This window comes from Anomaloglossus baeobatrachus, chromosome 4 (genome assembly GCF_048569485.1).
Source record: "Anomaloglossus baeobatrachus isolate aAnoBae1 chromosome 4, aAnoBae1.hap1, whole genome shotgun sequence".
Classification (NCBI taxonomy): Eukaryota; Metazoa; Chordata; class Amphibia; order Anura; family Aromobatidae; genus Anomaloglossus; species Anomaloglossus baeobatrachus.
The window spans coordinates 257,011,361-257,038,590 of NC_134356.1; the positions used below are offsets into that span (position 1 = coordinate 257,011,361).

At 43.1% G+C, this 27,230-nt stretch overlaps 1 protein-coding gene and 1 long non-coding RNA gene across 7 annotated transcripts in view; one reads left to right on the forward strand and one right to left on the reverse strand.

The window, feature by feature from the left end:
• Nucleotides 1–1,507: 1,507 nt before the first annotated feature.
• LOC142303446 (uncharacterized) lies at nucleotides 1,508–25,524 on the forward strand. The gene is made up of 3 exons (XR_012753025.1): nucleotides 1,508–1,586; nucleotides 13,606–13,656; nucleotides 24,664–25,524. It is a non-coding gene; the product is annotated as an uncharacterized LOC142303446 (long non-coding RNA).
• A 175-nt stretch (nucleotides 25,525–25,699) lies between these two features.
• Nucleotides 25,700–27,230, reverse strand: part of ATP2B1 (ATPase plasma membrane Ca2+ transporting 1) — a 175,505-nt gene continuing 173,974 nt past the window's right edge. For 5 of the 6 annotated variants that reach the window (XM_075344792.1, XM_075344794.1, XM_075344791.1 and 2 more), the window contains one exon: nucleotides 25,700–27,143. In XM_075344792.1, the coding sequence (XP_075200907.1) occupies nucleotides 26,832–27,143 (312 nt within the window). In that variant the 3' untranslated portion in view covers nucleotides 25,700–26,831. The remainder of the gene's footprint in view (nucleotides 27,144–27,230) is intronic. The other variant, XM_075344795.1, reaches the window with a different exon arrangement.

The following is a 27,230-nucleotide window of genomic DNA, read 5'->3' on the forward strand; positions in this document are numbered from 1 at the left end:
CTCCAGCCCCCCACCAGATCTGAATGCCCCCAGCCCCCCTCCACCAGAACTGTATGCCCCCAGCTCCCCCCATCATATCTGTATACCCCCAGCCCCCCTCAACAGATCTGTATGCCCCTAGCCCCCCACCAGATCTGTATGCCTTCAGCCCCCCCACCAGATCTGTATACCCCAGCCCCCTCATCAGATCTGTATGCCCCTATCCCCCCCACAATAACTGTATGCCCCCAGCCCCCCCACCAGATCTGTATGCCTCCAGCCCTCCCATCAGATCTGTATGCCTCCAGCCCTCCCACCAGATCTGTATGCCTCCAGCCCTCCCACCAGATCTGTATGGCCCCAGCCCCCCCTCACCAGATCTGTATGCCCCCTACCCACCCCCCAGATCTGTATGCCCCCAGCCCGCCTCCCCCAGATCTGTATGCCCCCAGCTCCCCCCCACCAGATCTGTATGCCCCCAGCTCCCCCAATCAGATCTGTATGCCTCCAGCCACCCACCAGATCTGTATGCCTCCAGCACCCCTCACCAGATCTGTATGCCCCCAGCCCCCCCTACCAGATCTGTATGCCCCCAACCCCCCCACCAGATCTGTATGCCCCCAGCCCCCCCCCACACAAGATCTGTATGCCTCCAGCTCCCCCACCAGATCTGTATGCCCACAGACCCCCTCACCAGATCTGTATGCCCACAGACCCCCTCACCAGAACTGTATGCCCACCGACCCCCTCACCAAATCTGTATGCCCCCAACCCACCACCAGATCTGTATGCCTCCAGCCCCCCTCACCAGATCTGTATGCCCCCCCTCACCAGATCTGTATGCCCCCAGCCCCACACCAGATCTGTATGCCCCCAACCCCCCCCCACCAGATCTGTATGCCCACAGACCCCCTCACCAGATCTGTATGACACCAGCCCCACTCACCACTTTTCCTGTCAGCACCACTAAGCACAGACAGATGTTTATTTCACCGCACTCCTGATGCAATAGCACCGGGCCGATTTCTAATGTGGTTATAAAATTGAATTTGCTTTCATTTTTATGGTCTTTTGAGAAACAAGTGTCTGAGGTTTGAATATCCTGAGCCCTTGAGACTTATCAACGTGTGATTGAGCAAGTGCAACATGGTTATGAAAGTTTTCAGATGGCAATACTGTGTGAAGAAGAATGACAGGGAAGTATGATGGACGTCTGCATCTATTGCTTGAAATCTGATAGGAGAAAAGTTTGACTCAATGAGAAAAAAAATATAAATTTCAAATTATATAATGACTTCTGCTGTCAGATAAAGGGATTGGTCCAGACGATTAAGTCAAAGCTATTTCAGATGTTAGAAATCTTGAAAATCCATCTGAAGTGCGCAGAATTCTCGTGTAAGTAAATTACTGTGGAAAATGTATTTCAGATATGGCAACAATCAGAGAAGAGAACCTCTGACAATTAACTCACACTGCACTTTCGTGGACATAGAGTCCTGCTGTAAATGGCACATTTGATGACCTGAAGAGATGGCATACCTGTGCGACAACTCGAGCTCTTCTTAATCCTGTACGCGCCTATGACTACAGGCCTATTCAGTATGCAGGTAAGCATATGTCTCACTGATGTCGAGAGATGGTATTCTCAGACTGAGACAGAAGCCGTAGCTGATGTTTGAGGATGGAAAAACTTTCACATATATCTTTATGGACTTGATTTTGAAATTAGAACACAACCCTTTTAAGAGTCATAGATGCTCCTCAACCTAAACCATCAGTCAGAAATGAAAGATTTACCATTTCTGGTAGTAATATATTCAGCCACTATGTGTCACTGTAGCCCAACAAACAGTGCTGAAATATTTTCTTCCATCAAGTGACTCTTTATACTTTGTGTACAAAAGCTTCCTGTGGTGGCTATGTGTAGCACCTTTATAAATAAAAAAAAATAGTAATTGGTAACAGTATTTAGGTATAATCTATAGTGACACTGTGTGCTACAAGTAAAGAGTGGGTCATATTTTTTATTTGTTTTTACTTTTAACTGAAAAGGAAGAGGCAAAGAACTCATTGTGGGTACAGATATTCATGTGCCATCACTGCAGTGTAAACCATAACTTCTCTTAAAGCAGAAGGGGGCCTATATTATCAGAAAATTACCTATTGTTTAAAGGAGGTTTTTGTGTTAGGTTTTTTTGTTTTTTTTTTTTTTTTTTATACATTTCACAATTGGTATTTAAAAAACAAAAAAAAAAACAACGAAATCTTGCACTCTGTCCTTTTTGTTTTAGAGCCTAACCTCCTGCTATTTCAGGAAACAATACACACAGGTGCTCAAAATTGTTGATAACCCTTGTTTAATTAAAAAAACAACCCACAATGGTCACAGAAATAACTTAAATCTGACTAAAGTAATAATAAATTAAACATCTATGAAAATGACCAAATAAAAGTCAGACATTGCTTTTCAACCATGCTTCCACAGAATTTAAAAAAAAAAAAAAAAAAAAAAATAAAACTCATGAAACCGGCATGGACAGAAATGGTGGTACGCCTGAAAATGTGACAAAAGGGACATGTTAAATCAAGGTGTGTCCACTAAGTAGCATCACAGGTGACTACAATCTTGTAATCAGTCAATGGGCTTGTATTTAGGGCTATAGATACTCACTGTGCTGTTTGGTGACATGTTGTGTACCGCACTCAATATGGACCAGAGGAAGCAAAGAAAAGAGTTGTCTCAGGAGATTAGAAAGAAAAGTATAGACATGTTAAAAGGTAAAGGTTATAAAACCATCTCCAAGCAGCTTGATGTTCCTGTGACTACAGTTGCACATATTATTCAGAAATTTAAGATCCATGGGATTGTAGCCAACCTTCTTGGACATGGCCGTAGGAGGAAAATTGATGACAAATCAAAGAGACAAATAATACGAATGATAACAAAAGAGCCCAGAAAAACGTCTTGAGATTAAAGGTAAACTTCAAGCTCAAGGAACATCAGTCAGCTCACACCATCCTTCATTGTTTGAGCCAAAGTGGACTTCATGTGAGATGACCAAGGAGGACACCATTGTTGAAAAAATAAAAAAAATCATAAAAAAAGACAGACTGAAATTTGCCAAACTACATGTTAACAAGCCACAAAGCTTCTGGGAGATTGTCCTATGGACAGATGAGACAACAATGGAACTTTTTGGCAAGGCACATCAGCTCTATGTTCACAGATGGAAAACATGAAGCATATCAAGAAAATAACACTGTCCCTACTGTGAAAAATGGAGGAGGCTCTGTTATGAAAAAAAAAAAATTAAAAAAGATTCTGTGGACGCATGGTTGAAAAGCAATGTCTGACTTTCATTTGGTCATTTTGATAGATTTTTTATTATTACTTTTGTCAGATTCAAGTTATGTCTGTGACCATTGTGGGTTTTTCTTTCATTAAAGAGGGGTACCAACAATTTTGACAACGTGTGTATGTACATAGTGCACATGGGTTGGAGCCTGCCCCCTATCTTTTGTATTGTAGGGTCTAATGAGAATGTGCAAACATCATTGTGAAAGGAAGTGGGCAGGGTCATCTATTGTGATTGGTGGATCCTGTGTTATAAGCTGTGTGTAGAGGTGTTGCCTTTCATTGTATTCCATACTTTGATAAGAATTGCTGAAAACTATTCCTGATAGAACAGGACGTAGAAGTGTAGCTATGTGAAAATTGCAAGATAACTTAAAAAAAGAAAAAAATAAAGATTATATGAAGAAAAAAAAAATGCCCAAAATATATTTAAAATGTATGTAACACAAAACAAAATTACAGAATAGGTCATTTTCTGACGATGGCTTCCGTTTAACATGGAGTTGAAGGAAGGCAAGCTGTAGAGGTTTCAGCATCGTGTACAAATCATTTGTTTTATCATCAGACCCCCTAACTTCAATGTGAATAGGCAAAGATCTGTGGGAACATGCCTGTCCTTAGATGGCGATAGTAGGCAATAAAAACTTCTAATCAAACCTCATGTTTCATTGTCATTTTTTTTTCCTGTAGTCTGTACACTATGAAAACCCTAAAGCTTTAGTCTTTTTTTGTACAACAAAGTTAATCTATGGCATTGTTGTATTTTCATTCGGTTGGAATTTCAAATACTGTATATATCAATAAGAAACCACAAGGAGAAAAATCACAAGCTATTTTCATGGATAGTTAGTACTAAAAATTTTCATCAGAAGTCTGAATAATCCTAGGATTTAAACTGGCCTTAGAATTCACCAATTCTCTCTATGGGGGCTGACAGATAAGTGGTGTTACCTTAAGGCCCCGTTACACGCTACGATATATCGGGCGATATGTCGTCGGGGTCACGGATTCCGTGATGCACATCCGGCATCGTTTGACATATCGTAGCGTGACAGCTACGAGGGACTGTTAATGAGCAAAAATACTCACCTTATCGTTGCTCGTTGACATGTCGTTAATTTTCAAAATATCGGTCACATTCCTGGATGCAGGTTGTTCGTCGTTCCCGTGGCAGCACACATCGCTCCGTGTGACACCTCGGGAACGACAAACACAGCTTACCTGCGTCCCTCCGGCAATGAGGAAGGAAGGAGGTGGGTGCCCCTCCGCTTCCATTGGGTGGCCGCTGTGTGACGTCGCTGTGACGCCGAACGTCCCTCCCCCTTCAGGAAGAGGATGTTCGCCGCCCACAGCGAGGTCATTCGGGAGGTAAGTACATGTGACAGGGGTGACAGACTTTGTGCGACATGGCCAACAAATTGCCCGTGATGCACAAACGATGGGGGCGGGTGCGATCGCACGATAAATCGACGCATGTAACGGGGCCTTTATTCAATAAGATGTGCCAATCTAATCAACAAGGGTAATGGTCAACAGAGCTTCATAACATCTACCCTCAGCTTTAGGGGACGCTCACACGTGTATATACATCGGACGACTGCTAGCCAATATTATTCTATGAGGCAATGCTGATCAGCATTGTTTTCTCATGCTGAGTCGTCATGAGATATAAAAATAAATTGTGGCATAATGTGATATGCAGTGAAAATCAGATGGCACATACCCATTCAAGTCTATGGGGGTGTGGAAATCATTGGACTGCAGGCGGATGACATCAGATTTCCATGGACTCACAGAATGGATATATGTTGTTCTCCATCATCTCACCGGGAGCATGGGGGGGCAGCGGCGGCTGCTCACGGTGTTAGTGCCAGCACCGGGCCCCTCCCCCCAGATCGCAATTTCAAATGTATCGGCATCACAGATGCCGATACATTTGAAAGCAATGATGAGATGGAGCGCAGCGGTCCCTCTCATCATTGTTCCGCTGTGTAGGTGCTCTTTGGCAGTTCAGCACAGCAGTGACATCACTACTGTACTCCTGCTGTGCTGAGATGTGCAGAGCGTAGACACAGCGGGTGAACGAGGAACAGCGGCAGGGGACTGAGGAGAACACAGTACATGGTGGGAGTGTATAATGCTATGTGGGTGTGTATAATACTATATGGGGGGTATATAATGCTACGTGGGTGGCAGCATAATACTATTCCTCCATATATGGGGAGTGTATTATAGTACATTGAGGACTATGGGGTGCATTAGATGATATGGAGGACTATGTGGGGCCCATTCTGTATGGACAGCTTTGTGAAGGCATTATACTATATGGAGGACTATGTGAGGCCCATTATACTATATGGAAGGCTTTGTGGGTCCATTATAATATTTGGGACATATGAAGGAGCCTTTATATTATATTTAGAGTTATAGGAGAGCCATTATACTGTGTCCCAGCAATTATACAGTGTGAAGGTTAGTGTGGGGGCCTATCATACTGTGCGGAAGGCTATGTGGGGGCCATTATACTATTTGGAGGGATAGTAGGGGCCATTACACTGCATGGGCTGTGTGGGTGTCACAGTTAGGGATCTTACTTTGTTGGAGTCACCATTAATTGCTAGGGTTGTTGAATGGGGGTTCAGTAGGGTCAGCATACTATGTGTGTGGAGGGTACTGTGGAGGAATTTACTGTGGGTTAGCATACAGTATTTGTGGAGCACTTTTGTTGCTGCCATCATACTTTATAGATGCAATGAAAGGGGAATCTAGGGACAATGTGTCACTTACTGGGTGGCTTAGTATAGTTTTGATAATCTCCTGCTGATTAATCAGTTATTTTATCATTAGAGGACTACTTTGCCTGCTGCAGGTAGTCCAGCATATTCATGAGCTTTGTATAACTACTATATCTACAGCAGAGAAAACATTGCTTTTATCAAAATGACAGCAAACAGCTCAGTAAGTGACACATCGCTGGAATCAGGATCTCTGACTCAACATTATGCTGCTCTCAGATGGGGGAGCAAAAATGTTGTGACAGAATCCCTTTAAAGATGAAAAATACATGGCCCCTTCTTTTCTGGATCTAAATCCTGAGAGTTTGTGTGCCCTTATCAAACAAGATTGAAGGAAGGAAAACCATACACTTCTCAGAACAATGTCTGGGAGGCTGTGATTGGTGCTACCCAAAAAGTTGATCATCAACAGATTAAGAAATGGACAGACTTCATGGATGGAAGTCTTATGACTGGTATGGGGTTAATCTGCAGGTTAATAGTGTTCTGAAGATGCCCAGTGTTGGCACTGAGAGCCCCGCTGCTGGGAGAAATTAACTTTATTATTCTTGGCAGCCTCGGGCTGTCAGTTATCGAGGAGGGACTGCGCCTCTGGCAGTAACTGACAGCCGGCTCTAATACTGCCTCACGGTCAGTCAGTGCTGAGGGTGAAGTTACAGCCACCGATCACTATGCATGACAAAGTCAATAAAGTTCATGTCCTCCCGGCAGTGGAGCTCTCTGTACCGGGCAGCTTCAGAATGCTTTTCCAAAACTGATTTTACCTAACAAACCCATTCCATCAATTTGTAAAGTTAGGAATATAATTGATGGAGAAATCCACCCCAGTGACCTCTCATCTATCAGATTATGTAAAGGCAACCATCAATTGTAGAGTGATATGTGGGCTTTCAGAAACAGGAGCGATAAATGAGTCACAATACCAGAAAGGTTATTATAGTAGTTGCATTACAATTAAAAAAAGAAATTCCCAGAAAACCCTGGAAAATTTTCATAAAAATGTTCTTCCCATGTTCTGCTGCTTCGACTAATTAACTGAATCATGCCAAGATTAAGCAACATAACGATGACAGCCCGTATGGACCAATGATGTAGGAAAATTAATCATTGAAAAACAGTTACTCGATACCAAGTCGTTTCACACATGATATTTGAGAAATTAAGGCTTTGAATATCCACCTTCAGGGCCATTTTTTTCAGATCTCTAATATAGGCATATACTTCCATACAACAGAAGTTTGACTAGTTTCCGGTGTTAAGTTTTTACATCTTGAAACCATGTCTGATTGCACAAAGTTATAGGTATGTGAGTAATACAGGCTCAAGCAAAACGTGCCTCAACCACTGCACAGCGACCAGCAATCTAGGAAAGCAGTCTGGGATGCTTGCTATAAATAATGTAAGACCATGAAATAATCATCTCTGCCTGTCTGCAGCTCCACAGTGCCTGTACAGCAGTAATCATGTAACAGGAGCAGTATACAGCCTTGCTCTCTCTCTGCCAAGGACATATCTGATAAGTCTTTGACTACTAATGTGTTTTTACCAGGATATAGAGCAGTTCTTACTACTAAAAGCTAATTCTCAGCTCTTACTGTCAGTTTGGCTTTCCGATGATGTCATGGAAAGGATAAGATGGACTTTTAGTCATCAGCCCAAATTAAAGGTTTTCTGGTCACACCATATTGATGACCTATTCTTGGGATAAGTCATCAAAATGAGATGGATTGGTTGAAAACAGCTCTTGGTGGCCGGATATAAATACATGAATAGGATCAGGTAGTATATACCAAATCACAGTCCTTCCGGTTTGTCTGTGCAGTACTCGTCACAAGGAAATACTGTAGCCATTTTTATGGTGAATGTGCATAGGTTGAGGACGTTACAATTTAGCCCCAGATGGAGGGTAAGGGTACTTTCACACTTGCGTTTTTTTTTTTTGGCGCAATCCGCTGTCTTGGGAAACAGCGGAATCCGTTAACGGATTCCGTTGTTTCCCATAGACTTGCATTGATGACGGATTGTGCCAAAAGTACCTGCGTTGCTTCCGTTGGCCGATGCTCCGTTGCTTCCGCCAAGCGGAAGCAACACAGAATGTAACGTTATATGCTTGTGTCAAAATGACGCCAACCAACGGATTCCATTGGTTCCGTTAAAATTTATAATGGTTCCCTATGGTAGCGGATTCCGTTGCTAAGTGCTTAACAACGGAATCCGCTGCTGGATTCCGCTAATTTATTCTGAGCATGCCCAGAATGAAAAAAAATAAAAAAAGAAATAAAACAGAGCCGACGGATTCCGTTAGACGGACGCCTAACGGACACCAAACGGATGCAACGGTCCGTTATTTCACAGGAATCAGCTAACGGATTCCTGTGAAATAACCAACCCGTTGCATCCGTTGACACCACAAAAATAACGGATGCGTCAAAACGACGCAGCAACGGACCCAGCGGATTCAACCCAACGCAAGTGTGAAAGTACCCTAAGAAAGCCATAAAACACTGAAGAATGAAGAACTCCAGATCTACGTTTTTGCAGCAATTTTGGAACATCACTAGTGCCTATATATTTTTGCAGTGATTTATGAGAATAAAAGGGCAACACGAATGTGTTGTGTGAATGCAGCTTAAGTTATTGTGTGTGCAATAGTTTTGGTGTGCACTCAGCGTGGTACTGGTGGTGCAGGTTGTTCTGAGTATAAACCCAAGATACACAAGAACAACCGCACTTCACAATGGTTTGAATGCAAACAGTGTATCTCAATTGAGTAGAGGGTAATTCCATGGCATTATGACATATGCAACATTAAGTATGATATTGCAACCTGTCCTAGGTCTTAATCATATATTTGCTTGGTCCTGTATAAGGAAGGGTCCTGTATCGGTGCTATCCTCTCTGTGGAGAGTAAAAAAAAAAATAAACAAACTGAAAAATATGAAGCAATACAGTGAGTTGTGTAATTTTTCAATAGTTTTGATAGATATGTTTGGGTCCTTGATTTTTATTTTTTGTTTATTTTTCTTCATGTGTTTTTTCCCCCAAAGACTTCTACAAAGGAAAGAAAAGACAGGGCTAAATAAAAGACCACACTAAACATCTTATACAAAAAATAAAAATCAATACTTTTTAAATAAGACAAAAATGCTGCAGACATATTAAGATTATATATATATATATATATATATATATATATATATATATATATATATATATATATATATATATTTATATTTATTACACACACACACATACAGTACAGACCAAAAGTTTGGACACACCTTCTCATTCAAAGAGTTTTCTTTATTTTCATGACTCTGAAAATTGTAGATTCACATTGAAGGCTTCAAACCTATGAATTAAAACATGTGGAATGGAATACTTAACAGAAAAGTGTGAAACAACTGAAAATATGTCTTATATTCAAGGTTCTTCAAAGTAGCCACCTTTTGCTTTGATTATTGCTTTGCACACTCTTGGCATTCTCTTGATGAGCTTCAAGAGGTAGTCACTGGAAATGGTCTTCCAACAGTCTGAAGGAGTTCCCAGAGATGCTTAGCACTTGTTGGCCCTTTTGCCTTCACTCTACGGTCCAGCTCACCCAAAAACATCTCGACTGGGTTCAGGTCTGGTGACTGTGGAGGCCCGGTCATCTGGCGTAGCATCCCAACACTCTCCTTCTTAGTCAAATAGCCCTTACACAGCCTGGAGGTGAGTTTGGGGTCATTGTCCTGTTGAAAAATAAGTGATGGTCCAGCTAAACCAAAACCAGATGGAATAGCATGCCACTGCAAGATGCTGTGGTAGCCATGCTGGTTCAGTATGCCTGCAATTTTGAATAAATCCCCAACAGCGTCACCAGCAAAGCACCCACACACCATCACACCTCCTCCTCCATGCTGCACAGTGGGAACCAGGCATGTAGAGTCCATCCATTCACCTTTTCTGGGTCGCACAAAGACACGGTGGTTGTTTGTATTTCTCAGACCAAAGCACAGATTTCCACTGGTCTAATGTCCATTTCTTGTGTTCATTAGCCCAAACAAGTCTCTTCTGCTTGTTGCCTGTCCTTAGCAGTAGTTTATCAGCTATTTTACCATGAAGGCCTGCTGCACAAAGTCTCCTCTTAACAGTTGTTCTAGAGATGTGTCTGCTGCTTCTAGAACTCTGTGTGGCATTGACCTGGTCTCTAATCTGAGCTGCTGTTAACCTGCGATTTCTGAGGCTGGTGACTCGGATAAACTTATCCTCCGCAGCAGAGGTGACTCTTGGTCTTCCTTTCCTGGGGCGGTTCTCATGTGAGCCAGTTTCTACCGTGTTTCCCCGAAAGTAGGACCCCCCCGAAAGTAAGGCAGGGTGGGGGTTTCGGGGGGGTCCGCCAATGTAGAGCACCCCCCGATTGTAAGGCAGGGTAGCGGGGGGGGCCCGGGGAATATAAGGCCGCCTATGGGTGGGTGGTCGCGGTGTTACTTACCGCTGCCGCTGTTCCCTCGCTCCATCCTTCCTGCTCGATGCTGATTGGCCGATCAGCCTGTTAGTCACAGGCTCCCTGCTGGCCATCAGCTCGAGCTGTGATTGGCCAGTCAGCCGGCTCGCAGCTGATTGGCCGAATCAGCCGCGACGTCACCGCCTGCAGGCTCGCTCCGATTGGTCCAGCGTCCCCGGCATCCGAATCGTCAGCCCGGCACCGCAGAGGAGATCGAAACAGAAGGAAAGTAACGGTAAGTTCCGAAACTCTCTCCGTGTGTGTGTGTGTGTACGGTATGTGTATGGGTGCCGTATGGGGCTGTATGTGTCAGTGTGTGTGTGTGTGTGTACGGTACCGGTACGATATGTGTGTGGGTGCCGTGTGGGGCTGTACCGGTACCGTATGTGTCAGTGTGTGTGGTGGCAGAGTGGGGGGCAGAACCACTGTATGGGGAGGCTGCAGGGGGGAGGATGGGGTGGATGCCGGACTCTCAAACAATGGGGAGGCTGCAGGGGGGAGGATGGGGTGGATGCCGGACTCTCAAACAATGGGAAGGCTGCAGGGGGGAGGATGGGGTGGATGCCGGACTGTGAAACAATGGGGAGGCTGCAGGGGGGAGGATGGGGTGGATGCCGGACTGTGAAACAATGGGGAGGCTGCAGGGGGGAGGATGGGGTGGATGCCGGACTGTGAAACAATGGGGAGGCTGCAGGGGGGAGGATGGGGTGGATGCCGGACTGTGAAACAATGGGGAGGCTGCAGGGGATGTTGTTGAAAATTGTTTTTTTTTTCCAATGTAAGGCCTCCCCCGAACGTAAGGCAGGGTGGGACTTTTGGGGGTAAAATTAATGTAAGACAGGGCCTTACTTTCGGGGAAACACGGTATGTAGCATTTGATGTTTTTTTTCCACTGCACTTGGGAACACTTTCAAAGTTTTCCCAATTTTTCTAACTGACCTTCATTTCTTAAAGTAATGATGACCACTCGTTTTTTTTTACTTAGAATTTGTATTATGGCAAGAAAAAAAGCAGCTAACAGTCTATTGAATAGGACTATCAGCTGTGTATCCACCAGACTTCTGCACAACACAACTGATGGTCCCAACCCCATTTATAAGGCAAGAAATCCCACTTATTAAACCTGACAGAGCACACCTGTGAAGTGAAAAACATTTCCAGTGACTACCTCTTGAAGCTCAAGAGACTGCCAAGAGTGTGCAAATCAGTAATCAAAATAAAAAGTGGCTACTTTGAAGAACCTAGACAATAAGACATATTTTGTTTCACACTTTTTTGTTAAGTATTTCATTCCACATGTGTTAATTCATAGTTTTGATGCCTTCAATGTAAATCTACAATTTTCAGAGTCCTGAAAATAAAGAAAAATCTTTTAATGAGATGTGTCCAAATGTTTGGTCTGAACTTATTTATACACACACACACACACACACACACACACACATACATACATACATACATACATACATACATACATACATATACATGCACACATATATATGCACACACACACACACACACACACACACACACACACACACACACACACAGTCGTGGCCAAAAGTGTTGAAATTATTCCAGAAAATGAAGTATTTCTCTCAGAAAATTATTGCACGTTTATTTCCTTTGTGTGTATTGGAAAACAAAAAAAAAGCAAAAAAAAAATAAAGGCAAATTGGAAAGCATTTCACACAAATCTCCAATAGGTAGAACAAAATTGTTGGCAGCCTCAATTTAATATTTGGTTGCACACCTTTTAGAATACATAACTGCAATCTATTGCTTTGTATAACTATCCACAACTGCAGTCTAGCTTTTTTTTTTTTATTTTAGATCTGTGTCAGCAGTGGGGTCCTCCTGGGTCTCTTGCCAGTTTCATTCAAATGTCGATTGATAGTTCGCCTGAATACTGATGCACCCAGAGTCTGCACATGTCTAGGGAAATCATCTACAGTGCCATTTGTTGTAAACATCTTGACTATGTTGCGTACTGTGGCCAAAGAAACATCAAGATCTCTGAAGATGAACTTGTAACCGTTATTGATATTTTTCATCAATTTTGGTTCACAAGTACTCAGACAGTTCTCTTTCTGTTCTTCATACTTAATGTGGCACACACAAATACATAATGCAAAGTTTGAGTTAACCTCTCCCCTTTCTATCTGGTTTCAGGTGCAATTTTTATCTTGCCCACACCTGGTACTTGCCACTGCTGAGTTTGAATGTGCATCACATGCTTAAAACAAGGATGGTTACCCACAATTTTGAAACGATGCCAATAATTTTGTCTAGCGCATTTTGTGGGTTTTGTGTGAACTTGTGTCCACTTTGCCTTTCTTCTATGCTGTGTGCTGTTCCAGTACACACAAAAAGGAAATAAACATCTATAACAAAACGTGTACTTCCAATAACTTTGTGAGAAATACTTCATTTTCTGAAACAATTTCAAGGGTGCTAATAATTTTGGCCCTGACTTATATATGCCAAAATTATTAGCACCCTTGAAATGGTTTCAGAAAATGAAGTATTTCTCACAAAGTTATTGGAAGTACACGTTTTGTTATACATGATATCATATATATAATATATATATATATATATATTTTTTTTTTTTTTTTTTTTTTTTTTTTACAGAGGGCAGGAAAGGTAGAGGTACGTGATATGAGCTGCATGCATCCCATAGTCATAACATTGCTAAAATTTATTAATTATACATTATTAAATAATTTGATATAGGATATATAAAATCCTAAATAAGAAAACTGCAGCATGCTCTGCTAATATGGCTGCCATACAGGAGCAAAAGAATTATGGGGAAAATAAACAGCGAGTGTTCCTGAGTTCTAATGTGGACATGAAACATGAAGTTGTTTGGAAGTAATGCGGAATATGGTCTAATGTGTTTACATTGCAGCAGACGAGTATCTCATCTTTATAGGTAACATACCAATACATAATTAATAAGTGACTGTTTCTATTTAATTGTACAGGATGGAAAATTCTCATTTAAGGCGCCCGTTAATCTAAACAGACAGTATAAGGTAAGCACATAGCCTTGTAGAGTAAATGGCTTCTATAATAATCGCACCTTTAGTGTTTGAATCGCCCCTTCGTCTGTAGGAACGGACATTAAATCAAATATGCTAAATAAAGGGCCCGATGTATTGATGGTGTAGCCATTAAGCTCCGTGCATTGTTCTGTCCACTGGTTTGGCATGTTCCTATCTCGCTCTCTGGAAATTAACAGCACTGGCTGCCTTAGCTTTCTCTACAGACTGCTCGCTGGAGACAAGTCAGCACTGTCAATAACCGGTGGCGGGGGCATGAAAACCGGTAAACTGATTGGTGCACTGAGCTATTTAGCCACACCAAATGTGCGCCAAGCACCATAATTAGCATACGAATTAAGTTAGACACCCGTCCAAATTAAAAGACCCACTTTTCAATGCAACAGTTTAGCCTTGATATTATGAAGGCGATCACAAAGGGTCTAAATAAAATGTTAACATTTTAAAGATTCCCATTACCATAACTCATTTCACTTTGTAATCATCAATTATGCTATTATGTGCCTCTAAAACGCATCCATACACTTATGGTAATATAAAACTTTCATCATGCAGATAGCATCACTTGGTGTCTACCAGCAGCAGCTCTGATGCTTACATCAATCACCTCCTCTCCCCATGCTTATTGTTTGCTAATACTACAAAGTCCATCATGCACTGTTGCAGCCTGTTTGCCAGAACTTAGCTCGTCCCCTCCATTCTCCAGCCTGTGCTGCTGTAGATTTTGGGAGATACCAAGTGTCAGAGTGGCCGAATTGCCTGAAGGCCAGTACAGCCCTGTCACTGTTTGGTATGCAAATTTCAGCACTTTTTAACTGCCTATGCTAGTGATTGGACCCTTTACTTTTGAAATGCAGATCACAGCAATTCACTAGGTGTCAGCCCCTGCTGTTAATGCTGAATGAAATTGAGCTCAGTGTGTTTAAGACTAATTGTGATTCACTGTAAAATGTCTACACCCACCAGCCGGAGTGCAGTGACAACTTCCTTTCGTCTAATTTCTGTATGGGAAAAGGAAGTGTCAGATACAACAGAGGAGGAAAAATCTGCATAACAATCCAATTTTCCATGATCCCTTCTGAGATGCGCTCATAGAAGCTATACATCCAGTAGAAATATATTACAAAAGCTATTGTTTAGAAGAACTAGGATATATGCCAAGGGGGTGAAAAAGTAGTGGAAAACCCCTTTAAGGATGTGAGCATTACCTTAAAAACGATCAGAAATTATCTATTGTTTAAATCAAATTTTTGTGTTAAACAGTATTCAAAGTTTTGGCAACTTTATCAAATCAATCTCTTGCTCTCTCTATCTATACATCTACATCTCTCTACAGCTCTATCTATACAAAAACTGAACAAGATATATACACAACACTTGTGTTTGCTCCCATTTTCCGTGAGCTGAACTCCATGGAACTCAGTGGAACTCCACTTATATTTTTCTATGTAAACAAAAGGGCTCTCTCTCAAATATGGTCTACAAATTTGTCTAAGGCCCCCTTCACACGTCCGTGATACACGTGCGTGTTTGGTCCGTTTCCGTATATACCGGAGACACGGCCAAACGTGCACCAATGTTAATCTATGATTGTGGTCACACGTCCGTTATTTCATTATGTCCGTGTGTGCGTGTCCGTGATCCGTATGTGTTTGCGTTTGGCACGGATGCATGTCCGTTATCTGCACGGAGCACGCACACGTGGACACAATGAAAGTCTATGGGTATGTGCACACACGTTAGTAAACACGTATGCATATACCTATAGTCCGTGTCCGTTTGGTGTTTTTATTTCTAGTGATGCCGGCTATTCTTTCTATTTCTGTGTATGTCCGTCAATCTCCCTGAGTCCGTCGGTCAGTCTCTCTGTCGGTCTCTCTGTCTATCTGTCCCTCTCTCACAGTCTGTCGGTCAGTTTCCCCCCCTCTCTCATACTTACCGTTCCCCGATCTCCGGCGCAGCGCTGCACGGCATTCACACTGCTGCGGCAGCTTTTACTATTTTGAAAAAGCCGGCCGCCCATTAAACAATCTCCTATTCCCTGCTTTCCCCGCCCACTGGCGCCTATGATTGGTTACAGTGAGACACGCCCCCACGCTGAGTGACAGGTGTCACACTGCACCCAATCACAGCAGCCGGTGGGCGTGTCTATACTGTGCAGTAAAATAAATAAATAAATAATTTAAAAAAAACGGCGTGCGGTTCCCCCCAATTTTAATGCCAGCCAGATAAAGCCATACGGCTGAAGGCTGGTATTCTCAGGATGGGGAGCTCCACGTTATGGGGAGCCCCCCACCCTAACAATATCAGTCAGCAGCCGCCCAGAATTGCCGCATACATTATATGCGACAGTTCTGGGGCTGTACCCGGCTCTTCCCGATTTGCCCTGGTGCTTTGGCAAATCGGGGTAATAAGGAGTTATTGGCAGCCCATAGCTGCCAATAAGTCCTAGATTAATCATGTCAGGCGTCTATGAGACACCTTCCATGATTAATCTGTAAGTTACAGTAAATAAACACACACACACCAGAAAAAATCCTTTATTAGAAATAAAAACACACACATATACCCTGGTTCACCACTTTAATCAGCCCAAAAAAGCCCTCCATGTCCGGCGTCATCCAGGATGCTCCAGCGTCGCATCCAGCGCTGCTGCATGGAGGTGACAGGAGCTGCAGAAGACACCGCCGCTCCGGTCACCTCCACGCAGCTAATGAAGACAGCCGTGCGATCAGCTGAGCTGTCACAGAGGTTACCCGCTGTCACTGGATCCAGTGACAGCGGGTAACCTCAGTGACAGATCAGCTGATCGCACGGCTGTCTTCATTTGCTGCATGGAGGTGACCGGAGCGGCTGTGTGTGCTGCAGCTCCGGTCACCTCCATGCAGCAGCGCTGGATGCGACGCTGGAGCATCCTGGATGACGCCGGACATGGAGGGCTTTTTTGGGCTGATTAAAGTGGTTAACCAGGGTATATGTGTGTGTTTTTATTTCTAATAAAGGATTTTTTCTGGTGTGTGTGTGTTTATTTACTGTAACTTACAGATTAATCATGGAAGGTGTCTCATAGACGCCTGACATGATTAATCTAGGACTTATTGGCAGCTATGGGCTGCCAATAACTCCTTATTACCCCGATTTGCCAAAGCACCAGGGCAAATCGGGAAGAGCCGGGTACAGCCCCAGAACTGTCGCATATAATGTATGCGGCAATTCTGGGCGGCTGCTGACTGATATTGTTAGGGTGGGGGGCTCCCCATAACGTGGAGCTCCCCATCCGGAGAATACCAGCCTTCAGCCGTATGGCTTTATCTGGCTGGCATTAAAATTGGGGGGAACCGCACGCCGTTTTTTTTTAATTATTTATTTATTTATTTTACTGCACAGTATAGACACGCCCACCGGCTGCTGTGATTGGGTGCAGTGTGACACCTGTCACTCAGCGTGGGGGCGTGTCTCACTGTAACCAATCATAGGCACCGGTGGGCGGGGAAAGCAGGGAATAGGAGATTGTTTAATGAGCGGCCGGCTTTTTCAAAATAGTAAAAGCCGCCGCAGCAGTGTGAATGCCGTGCAGCGCCGGTGATCGGGGATCGGTGAGTATGAGAGAGGGGGGGACACTTCAGTCACTCGGGGGATTAGCGGTCACCGGTGAATCCTTCACAGGTGACCGCTAATCAGTACTCGACACAGACAGAGCCGCGGTATGAGGATGAAGTCGGGTGAAGTTCACCCGAGTTCATTCTCATCGCGCAACTCTGTCTGCTGTCAGCCGACATTTATAAACGACATTGTGCATCACACACACGGACATTACACACGGACATTACACGTACACATACACGTTAATTCCACACGCACACACGGACGTTCTGCACACAAACACGGCTAGCATACGCAATTCACACAGGTGCCACACGGACCATAAAAATGGACACAAAAACGGGACACGGACCCGAAAAACGGCCCGTAACACACGTGCGTGTTTTTCACGGACGTGTGAAGGGGGCCTAAATCTGTGAGTTTTTTGCTGAGGTAATCCATCCACCTCACAGGTGTGGTATATCAAGATGCTGATTAGACAGCATGATTATTGCACAGGTGCGCCACAGGCTGCCATAACAAAAGGTCACTCTAAAATGTGCAGTTTTATTACACAGCACAATTCCACAGATGACACAAGTTGTTGCCTGTGAATTGAAGGTTCATTTCTCTACCATACGTCACCTCCAAAAGGTGGTTCAGAGAATTTGGCAGTACATTCAACCGGCCTGGCAAGCGCAGACCACATGTATCCACACCAGCCCAGAACCTCAACATCTAGCACCTTCATCTCCAAGATCCTCTGATACCAGGAACGTGGACAGCTGCTACAACAATCTGTTTGCATAGCCAAAGAATTTCTGCACAAACTGTCAGAAACTGTCTCAGGATAGCTCATCTGCATGCGTGTCGTCCTCATTGGGGTCTCCACCTGAGTGCAGTTTGTTGTGTTAACAAACTTGAGTGGGCAATTGCTCACATTTGACGATGTCCCACATGTTGCGTTGAGAGGTGTACTATTCGCAGATGAATCCTGGTTTTCAGGGTACAGGGCAGATGACAGGCTGGTCAGTGGTGGTCACACCAGATATTGACTGGTTTTCTGAAACCCCCTCTCCCCCCAATACTGTAAAAGTGCACATTTTAGAGTGGCCTTTCATTGTGGCCAGCCTAACACACACCTGTGCAAAAATTATACTGACTAATCAGCATCTTCATAGGAGCACCTGTGGGGTGGATGGATTATCTCTGGAAAGGAGAAGGCAAAGTGCTCATTAACACATATTTAGATATATTTGGGAAAATGAGAGAAAAAGGCTTTTGTGAACATAGAAAGTTTTAGATCTTTGAGTTCAGCTCCTGAAAAATGGCAGCAAAAGTAAGTGTGTTTATATTTGTGCTCAGTCTCTCCTATTTACTATCTAATTTGATACTGGCCATTTCAGTCTTGTACCTGGTTTTGTTCAAGCAGCCTCATTATCCTCTGCTCCCCACCTCATCACTGCATAATCACCTTTGTACATGCTCATTAGAGGCTTCAATAGAAAAGATAGGATCCTCCGAGTCAGTTTTTTTCTGCTACTGTACGTTACTTTACTGAAAGAACCGCACGAGTCTAGTAAAGATTCAGTGGCAAATGTGAAAGTTAAGGAGTTTGTTTTTTCCTTTGTAATACAGATTGAGGTTTAAAATACTTTGGGTTTCTTTTTGCTTTTCATATTACATAAAACGCTAAATGTTAAACAGCAAGTCATGTTCCCTATAAACTGAAGCATATGCTCCATATATACATAACGCCATATAGCAGATGTATGTAAATGTTGTACATGTATGGAGTGGTGACAATTATATATGTAGGTCATACATTGTGGCTTATTAGGAGTCTATCAACCCCAAAACAGAAATGATGCTTTTAAAACCGTTATGTAGGTAATCGTACACTATACAGTCAGTGTTTAGACGCTAAGAAAATGCCTTTTATTTCAGATACAAATGAAAATTCTTCACTCATCCTGTGGTGGGCCAAGAGCTTCGTGCACCGTTGTGTGCCCTCAATTTGCATTGTGAACACTTGACAGCTGCCTACATTCTGCACATGTGCACTGGCAGCAGCTGCATATGATGAATCTTTTCCACCCTCTCTGAATCAGCTCTTGCTACCCTTCCAGGTGCATCAGTGTAGCAGCGGTGACCAGCCAGGAGCCTTGGGAGAAAACACAGTGTTCACGCCATTATCTGTCATGTAGCCAATTGAAGGTGTTTACTAGCCGTGGTAGGCCTAATTGGGGCCGTACTTTAGACAAGTGTGCAACAACAGTGGGTGAAAAACTACACTTATTTACCCCAATAAATCTTAACTACATTTAATAAGCATTTAAAATTAAAAATGTGTAATCAATAATAAAGTCCACAACCTGTCCTATTCGGTTAAAGGGATTGTCTTACGAACAGAGAGCATTTTAAACCGTAGGTTACCACCAATACCACTTACAACTGATATGAGATATAAATGAATAGCATCCCCATGGGTGAAAAGAGAGGCGCTGTCAGCTGTACATTAAAGACGACACCCTGCTGCATCAGACACGATTGGTGTTGGCACTAATAGATGATCAATAATGACCAAGGCATCTAGATGGTTAAGGCCACGCTGACAGTGGTATTTCGCAGCAAAACCGGATCCGTCACAAATGCGTTTCAGCTCCATTCATTTCCTATGGAATCGCAGCAAGATGTGATCACATACGACCGCATCTTGCCCCAATTCCATAAGAGATGAATGGAGCTGAACCGCATTTGTGACGATCCGGTTTTGCGGCAAAATACCACTGATATCAGCGCGGCCTAACAGAGGGTGGTGGCTCCTCTAACTCGCAATGTAACAAGTATCCCGAATGCCGTACTATTTGCTACTCACAGGAATAGTGCGGTATTCGGGTTACTCGTTACATTGCGAGTATTCCCCATTGACTTGCATCGCACACGCTATCCAGAATGCATACGCGAGTATTAGACCATACATGTTATGAGCATCGCCAATCCGAGTATTTTGAAACTCGCTCAGCATTAATCCTGACATCATGATTGTGGGGTCCTAATGGTTGCCATGGTAATTCACACACAAATAACATCCTTAGAATCTGCAAGGTATAGTGACCTGCTCAGAAGTCAGCAACATGTAGGTGGTAAAAATGCAATTTTTCTTTCTTCATGCCAATTTGCAATAATTACTGAAATGTACCTGAAGGGTTAACAAAACTACCTGACACCAGCTGTGGAAATGTTGAGGGCTGTTTGCAAAATGGTCTCACTTTTGTCCTCAAAAGTCACTTCAAACCTAACTAGGTCCCTAAAAGTTTTGTTAATGCCTTGCAAAAAAATGAAAACTAGCTGATACAAATTCAAAGCTTCTAACATCCTAACAAATTACAAGAAAATGTTACAGATAGTGCTGATGTAAAGCAGAGATGAGGGGAATGTGATTTAATAACCATATTGTGAGGTGGGACTATCCAGATAAAAGGGGTACCATATTTTTCGGACTATAAACCGCACTTTTTTCCCCCAACTGTTGGGGGAAAGTGGGGGGTGCGTCTTATGGTCTGAATATAGGGCTGCGGCCAGGAATGAGGGTGCTGCGGTGGAGCAGGTAATCAGTGGCATGAGCAGGCTGTAGCAGCGCCTGCCGTGACCACGTGGGCCCGCTCATTTCATATCCACGCCCATCATCTCTCAGCGCTGCATCCAGCGCTGACAGGTGGGCAAGATAACAGGCAGGGGGATGAGTGGGGGGTGCGCACATAATTAACAGCCGGTCGGCATGATCACCCCTGGCAACTACAGCCTGGAGTGATCATGTGCGGCTGTATTCACTGCTCCCCGTGCATCATTATCAGCGCGGGGTGCAGTGAATCAGTGTACTCACCCGTCCCAGTGTGTGGAGCCGTCCCCCTGCAGCACCAATCATCTTCCTCTCTGTCTCAGCTGCAGCGCCGCTGAGTGGAGCAGTCACCGTTGTCTGCAGCATCGTGATGTCTTCCTGTCTGTGCCGGCCAGCTGATCTGTGTAGAGAGCGGTAAGCACAGCGATGACATTATCGCCGCACGCGTCGCTAGTGTCCACACAGATCAGCTGACCGGCACAGACAGGAAGACATCGCGATGCTGCAGACAACGGTGACGGCTCAACTCAGCGGCGCTGAAGCGGAGACAGAGAGGAAGATGATCGGTGCTGCAGGGAGTGAGGAAAGGTGAGTATAAATGTTTATTTTTTTTGCTGTGCCATAGGATACAGGCCATATACCAGGATGGGGGTATATTATAAGCAGGATGGGGGTATATTATGAGCAGGATGGGGGTACATTATGAGCAGGATGGGGGATATATGAGCAGGATGGAGGGTATATGAGCAGGATGGGGGGTATATGAGCAGGTGAGAAGGATGGAAGGTATATGAGCAGGATGGGGGTATATGAGCAGGATGGGGGTATATAAGCAGGATGGATGCTGGTATATAAGCAGGATGGATGCTGGTATATAAGCAGGATGGATGCTGGTATATAAGCAGGATGGATGGGGGTATATGAGCAGGATTGGGTATATGAGCTGGATCATATACAAGGCAGGAGAATCATTACCAGAATGGGGTACCTTAGTAGTGCATTTGGGGACATTACCCCCATAATAGTGTCAGCAGCAGATCCTCGCCCCATAAGTGTGTCATGACCACATTTTTTGGTTAAAATTTTATTTTCCTATTTTCCTCCTCTAAAACCAGGGTTCGTGTTATGGTCAGGTGCGTCTTATAGTCCGAAAAATACGGTAATCAAAGTTAAAAAATTAAACAGTTTTAAAAAAATTGTCACATTTCTGTTATTTTTATAAACAAAACATATTAACCTAAATTTGCCCTTATCATAAGAAATTGTCCCCCAAAAAAACACAAAACAAAAAAACGCAAAATCACTGTAGAGTAATTGCCAAGTCACATTTGAAAAATTTTGCTTGGTCACTAAAGGAGTTATTGAATAGAACTTCGACTAATTTTCACAATTAGATGACTAAAAAAAACAAAACTATGTACGGTATAATGTCAGTTTCTGACTGTACAGGAACATGATCCTTCTGGGCTGGGGAGGATGCAAAACACAGGATAGTATGGGATTTGCTTCTGTTTCTTGCTGTGAAGTAAAACATTTCTCCATCGTTTTTTTAAACTTGTTTAACCTCACAGAAACCAGCAGCTGTGACCCCATGCTGTGCCATCTATATAATCTCTTGCTTCCTCCCCTGCCCAGGAGATGCAGAATGATCAGACCATGTCCTTGTATGATCATAAACAACCATTAGATGGTACGTGTGTAACATCTCAGCACAGAACCTTTTTGTTTTCTTTTCTTTTCTTTTTAAACACATCCATTTGTGGAACTTATTATTCCAAGATCTATTGATTAAAGTGCATTTGTCTGTGGGAAAACCTGTTTAAAGAACACCTTTTACTGGAGTGTTAATTTAAACAGAGTAGCACCTCCAATCATTGCTGCTCCACTGCTTCTGGAATAGTTTTTGTTTTGTTTGCATGTGTCTCCATTCTGAAGTTACGGCCCCGGTAATAAAAAGTGTCCAACAAACAGTTTCCCTTCAACCAATTGGGTTTATACTACAGAATGTGTGTGTTTTATTGGCTAGCTTAATAGAGAATAGAGGGCACAGAAGCATCAGAGTGGAAAAAGTAAATGCCGACAGAGAGGGGTACTGTGGCATGTTCTCATAACAGCTCTGCAGCAGGTCATGTCCCATCCTGCTAATGGAGTGCTGGAGCACAGAAGAAAAGCAGCATCAGAGAAGGACTAACAACGTGCATTGCCTGTAATAGTTGGCTCTGGCTTTTCGGTTTCCACATTAGGGCTCATTCAGACGACTGTTCTGTTTGTCCTTGTCAATTCCTTTTTTCGCATGACGTACTGACAAGACCATCTTTTCAATGTGTTTTGTGTAGGATCGGATGTCACACGGAAGCTCTTCCGTGTGCATCAGTTCCTACAAAAAGCACATTGGGTCCCTATGTCCGTTCCGTTATGGAACATGTCCTATTTTGTTCCCCAAATGCGGACCGTGAAGCAATAAAAGTCAATGGTACCGCAAAATCCCTGAAAGCCACACGGAAGCAATTTTGTGTGGCTTCCGTCAGGTGCCCCTGCAGTCTGTGTCCCACTCCCGCGCCAGCCCCGCAGCGGCTTGTGCGAGCAGCTGCAAGGAAGACTAGCGCTGCAGTCAGGAAGTTAGGAAAGTTCATTACCTGCTGTGATGATCTCCAATGAACTTGTGTCGTCAGTGTTAGTCACATAGTTCCATGCCAGCAGTGATATGACCTCAAGTCTCGCAAGCAGCCCGAGGCTGTGACTAGCGGTGACATCACAGACTCTCGCACGACTTTTGGAGATTGCGGTGGGCATGGAACTCCGGGACGAGCGGTAACATCACAGGTTCAGCACCGCATGAAATGAACTCAGCTAACCTCATTGCGTCGGCGCTCGTCATGCCCTGCAGCGACCTGGGCTGACCTAATGTTAACTCTGGTCACTGCACTGCTCTCCCAACCAATGGGGAACAGTCTGTTCTTCCCTGACTGGGACAGTGAGTATGGATTGTCGTGGGACCTTATTGGGTTACACCAGATCGGGATTTTTTTTTTTGCCCCTTTTAATTTATTGGAACGTGTTAGGAACTGGTTTTTTTCAAATAAAAATTTCTAGTCTATTTTTTAATTTTATTACTGATTGGGTTATTGTCAGGCATCTGCTAGACGCCGTAACATCACTTACCCCAGGGCTTGATGTCAGGTGACATTACACAGTTGGTGTAATATACGGGGTTGATACCATTTTCCACCGCACCAGGGCAACGGGATGAGTCAGGGAGAGGCGACAGGATTGGAGAGTCTAATGATACGCCACTTCTGGGTCAGATGCGGTCTGCAATTTTTAGGCTGGTGAGTGTCCATAACCGTGGACCTCCCTATTCTGAGAATACCAGACCACAGCTGTCTGCTTTACCTTGGCTGGTGATCCAATTTTGGGGGACGCCACTTTTTTTTTTTTAACTTAAAATAACCGCATGGGGTGTCCTCTGTTTTGGATTACCAGCCAAGGTAGAGCTGCCAGCTGCGGTCTGCAGGCTGCTGCTTCAACTTAGCTGGCTACAAAAAAATAGGGGGGACTCCACGTCTTTTTTTTCATTATTTTTTTGACTAACTACAAGGCTAAACACCCTTTAGTGCCACATGAAAGGCAATAAAGGGTGCAAGATAAAATACAGGGGGAATGGGACATTATATACAGTAAGTCTCATCTATCTATAATAATTTATCTAGCTATCCATTTATCCCCCTAATCTTTCTATGTTTTGACTATGTAACCCTTCCGTTTTATTTTTACAGTCTGCAAAAAAACAGGAAGGCACATGGACCATATATGGAATTGATGCAGATGTCACAAGGATCCATCCGTGAAAAAACAGGACTTTATTTGCGGACTGCAAAAACGGGACGGTCGTGTGAATGTACCCTTAGTAAGTAGGAAGGCACATGATGGGTGCGGAGTTCTCACAAGAGCATGCTGAGCTACGCTGTAGAAGTGACCTTAACTTTGGGCATTTTCTTTGCCCCCCTATCCTCCTCCATGACATGGAAAAAATTAGCAGAATCTGTAAAGTAGTGACATCTAGAGGAGATACCAAGTTTAAATTCTAAAAATTCCAGTCATCATTTCTATTTGTTTCGAGAAAAGTGCTCTAATGGAGGTTTGTAAGCCACACTTCCTAAACCTTTAATTGGCCAAATCGGCCTACTTACACAGTGTTCCCATCTGCCTTTACAATACACTGATGCATGCACAGCTATAAAGAAACCGGAATGATAACGCTTGACAAGTGATTTACATGGGTAACAAAAGTGTGTACGGAGGTCTCATTTACCATTTAAAGTTTTTCTTTTTAATTGGTGTTTTTCCTTTCCAATGTACTTGCGCCATCATGTAATGGCTGTATATATTTCAAAATGATATTAAGTAATGAAATATGTACAGTCACGTAAAGAGGTTTTCTGGGACTTAAAAAGAGGCCATGACCATCAGATCAGTGGAGGTCCGTGTTCTGGCTTCCAAGCCGATGAGCTGATTAAAGGGGGCAACAAGACGGCAGCCCCTTTATAGCAGTGGCTGTAGCTCAATCACATGGGACAGAACCAAGTTACCAGGTTTAGGTACTGCAAAATGTATACTAATTGAGTTGATAAACACTGAAGGGGACTGGGTGCTCACTAGAACACCCAGTATACCATCAGCTGATTTGGGGGAGGGGGGGGGGAGGGGGTTGACTCTTGACACCCCACCAAGCAAAAGAAGGTTTTAAATATCAAAGTTTCAGAAAACCTCTTTAATGCTGGCAACAGGCAAGAAAACATTGCTGCGCGTGCATTTAATAAAAGGGCATGTTTATTGTGTTTACAAACAAGTTTCAAAAACAAAAAAGGAAAACATGTATGACTTTACTACTACCTAGTAGTATTTTTTTTTCCAAAATGTCAACAGCCCCTCAAGCTGTATGAAGGTCATCTAAAGGTTTATTAGAAAATCAACACGGTTCCACTCACAGTTCACCAAGACAGTTCTAAAACTAACATGTTTAGACAAACAAAAAAAAAAAAAAAAATAATAATTAAGAAGACTAATTTTTGATGTATTTTGATTTTTTTATATATTTTGACGGAGATAGCAAAAAAGATTTCAAGCAAGATCCGTCACACATCGATGTCCTGCATTTAAACAAATTCCATTTTACTTTGGAACAAATTCATTTTTTTTCAATGTAAAAAAAAACAAAAAAAAATAATAATTGAAAACCATTCGGAATTAAATGCGTTTTCTTCTTTTCACAAACTAAGGAAGAGGCCATGATTTTCAGTGTAACACTGCGGCTCACTTTTGTCTGAAGCGTTAGTGTTATTTTCTTTTTTCTATTTGGCTATTAAATTTATCTACAATATTCGACAAGTAAATTGCAGGCATGAATTTAGAACAATTTCAATAGAAACACCCCTTTTTCTGGAAAATACAGCAGTGTTTAAAGGACATTTTCTTTTTTTTTCTTCTTCATCATGTATATATAAGGAAACTTCCCTTCTATGAACAGGAACAAAATATCTATAAACCTTGTAAACAGATCTGTATCATTTATAACATAAATAATCAAATGAGCATCCCAGGGCCCCAGAAATAATAATAATGAGGATCAATAGAAACTAGAGCATTACTAACACACTGTCCAGGCCAATGATTCTTTAGTGTAACTGATCTTCTGCAGGTCACTTTTGCTGGGTTACGATTTAGCAGTCAGAGGTCATCCCAATAAGCCCATCCCTTTCCTTCCCGAGAAAAGCACCCTCAGTCTGGCAGAAAGCATTTTTCTTAAAAAAATAAATCTACATTCATACAAGTGTGTCTTCGTTTGAAGTCCATAAGGCAGGCTCGCTCACCTGCCGTTCGCAATGTGTGAAAAGGACCCAGTGTTCTTTGCAAATCAGCTAGAATCTTAACATTCATCTTACAATCAGAGTGAAGTCTCCAGACTATGTAGTGGACTGCCTGGGGATGAAGAGGTAGCTGACTTGTTCGGTTCTATTGTAAGGTGGATTCCACTATCAACCGCATTGTTATTTTTATTTGGAGAGGGTGGTGGAGTAGAGTGACGTTTTGTGGGAGCATCATCTTCTGCATCGGTGTCATCAATGAGCGGAATATGAGGCTCAGAATCTTCTATTCTAAACTCCGGGTGTGTCATGAAATTGTGGATCGAGCTTCGCGACTCGGGTTTTTCCAGTCCTTCATACAGAGAACTACGAAATGCATTCACCACTCGAATCTGAAGAGCACAAGGTAAAAGACAACAGAAGAATCCATTAAAAAGCAGAAGTCACGTGTGCGTGGATATGGTTTTTATGTGAACTCA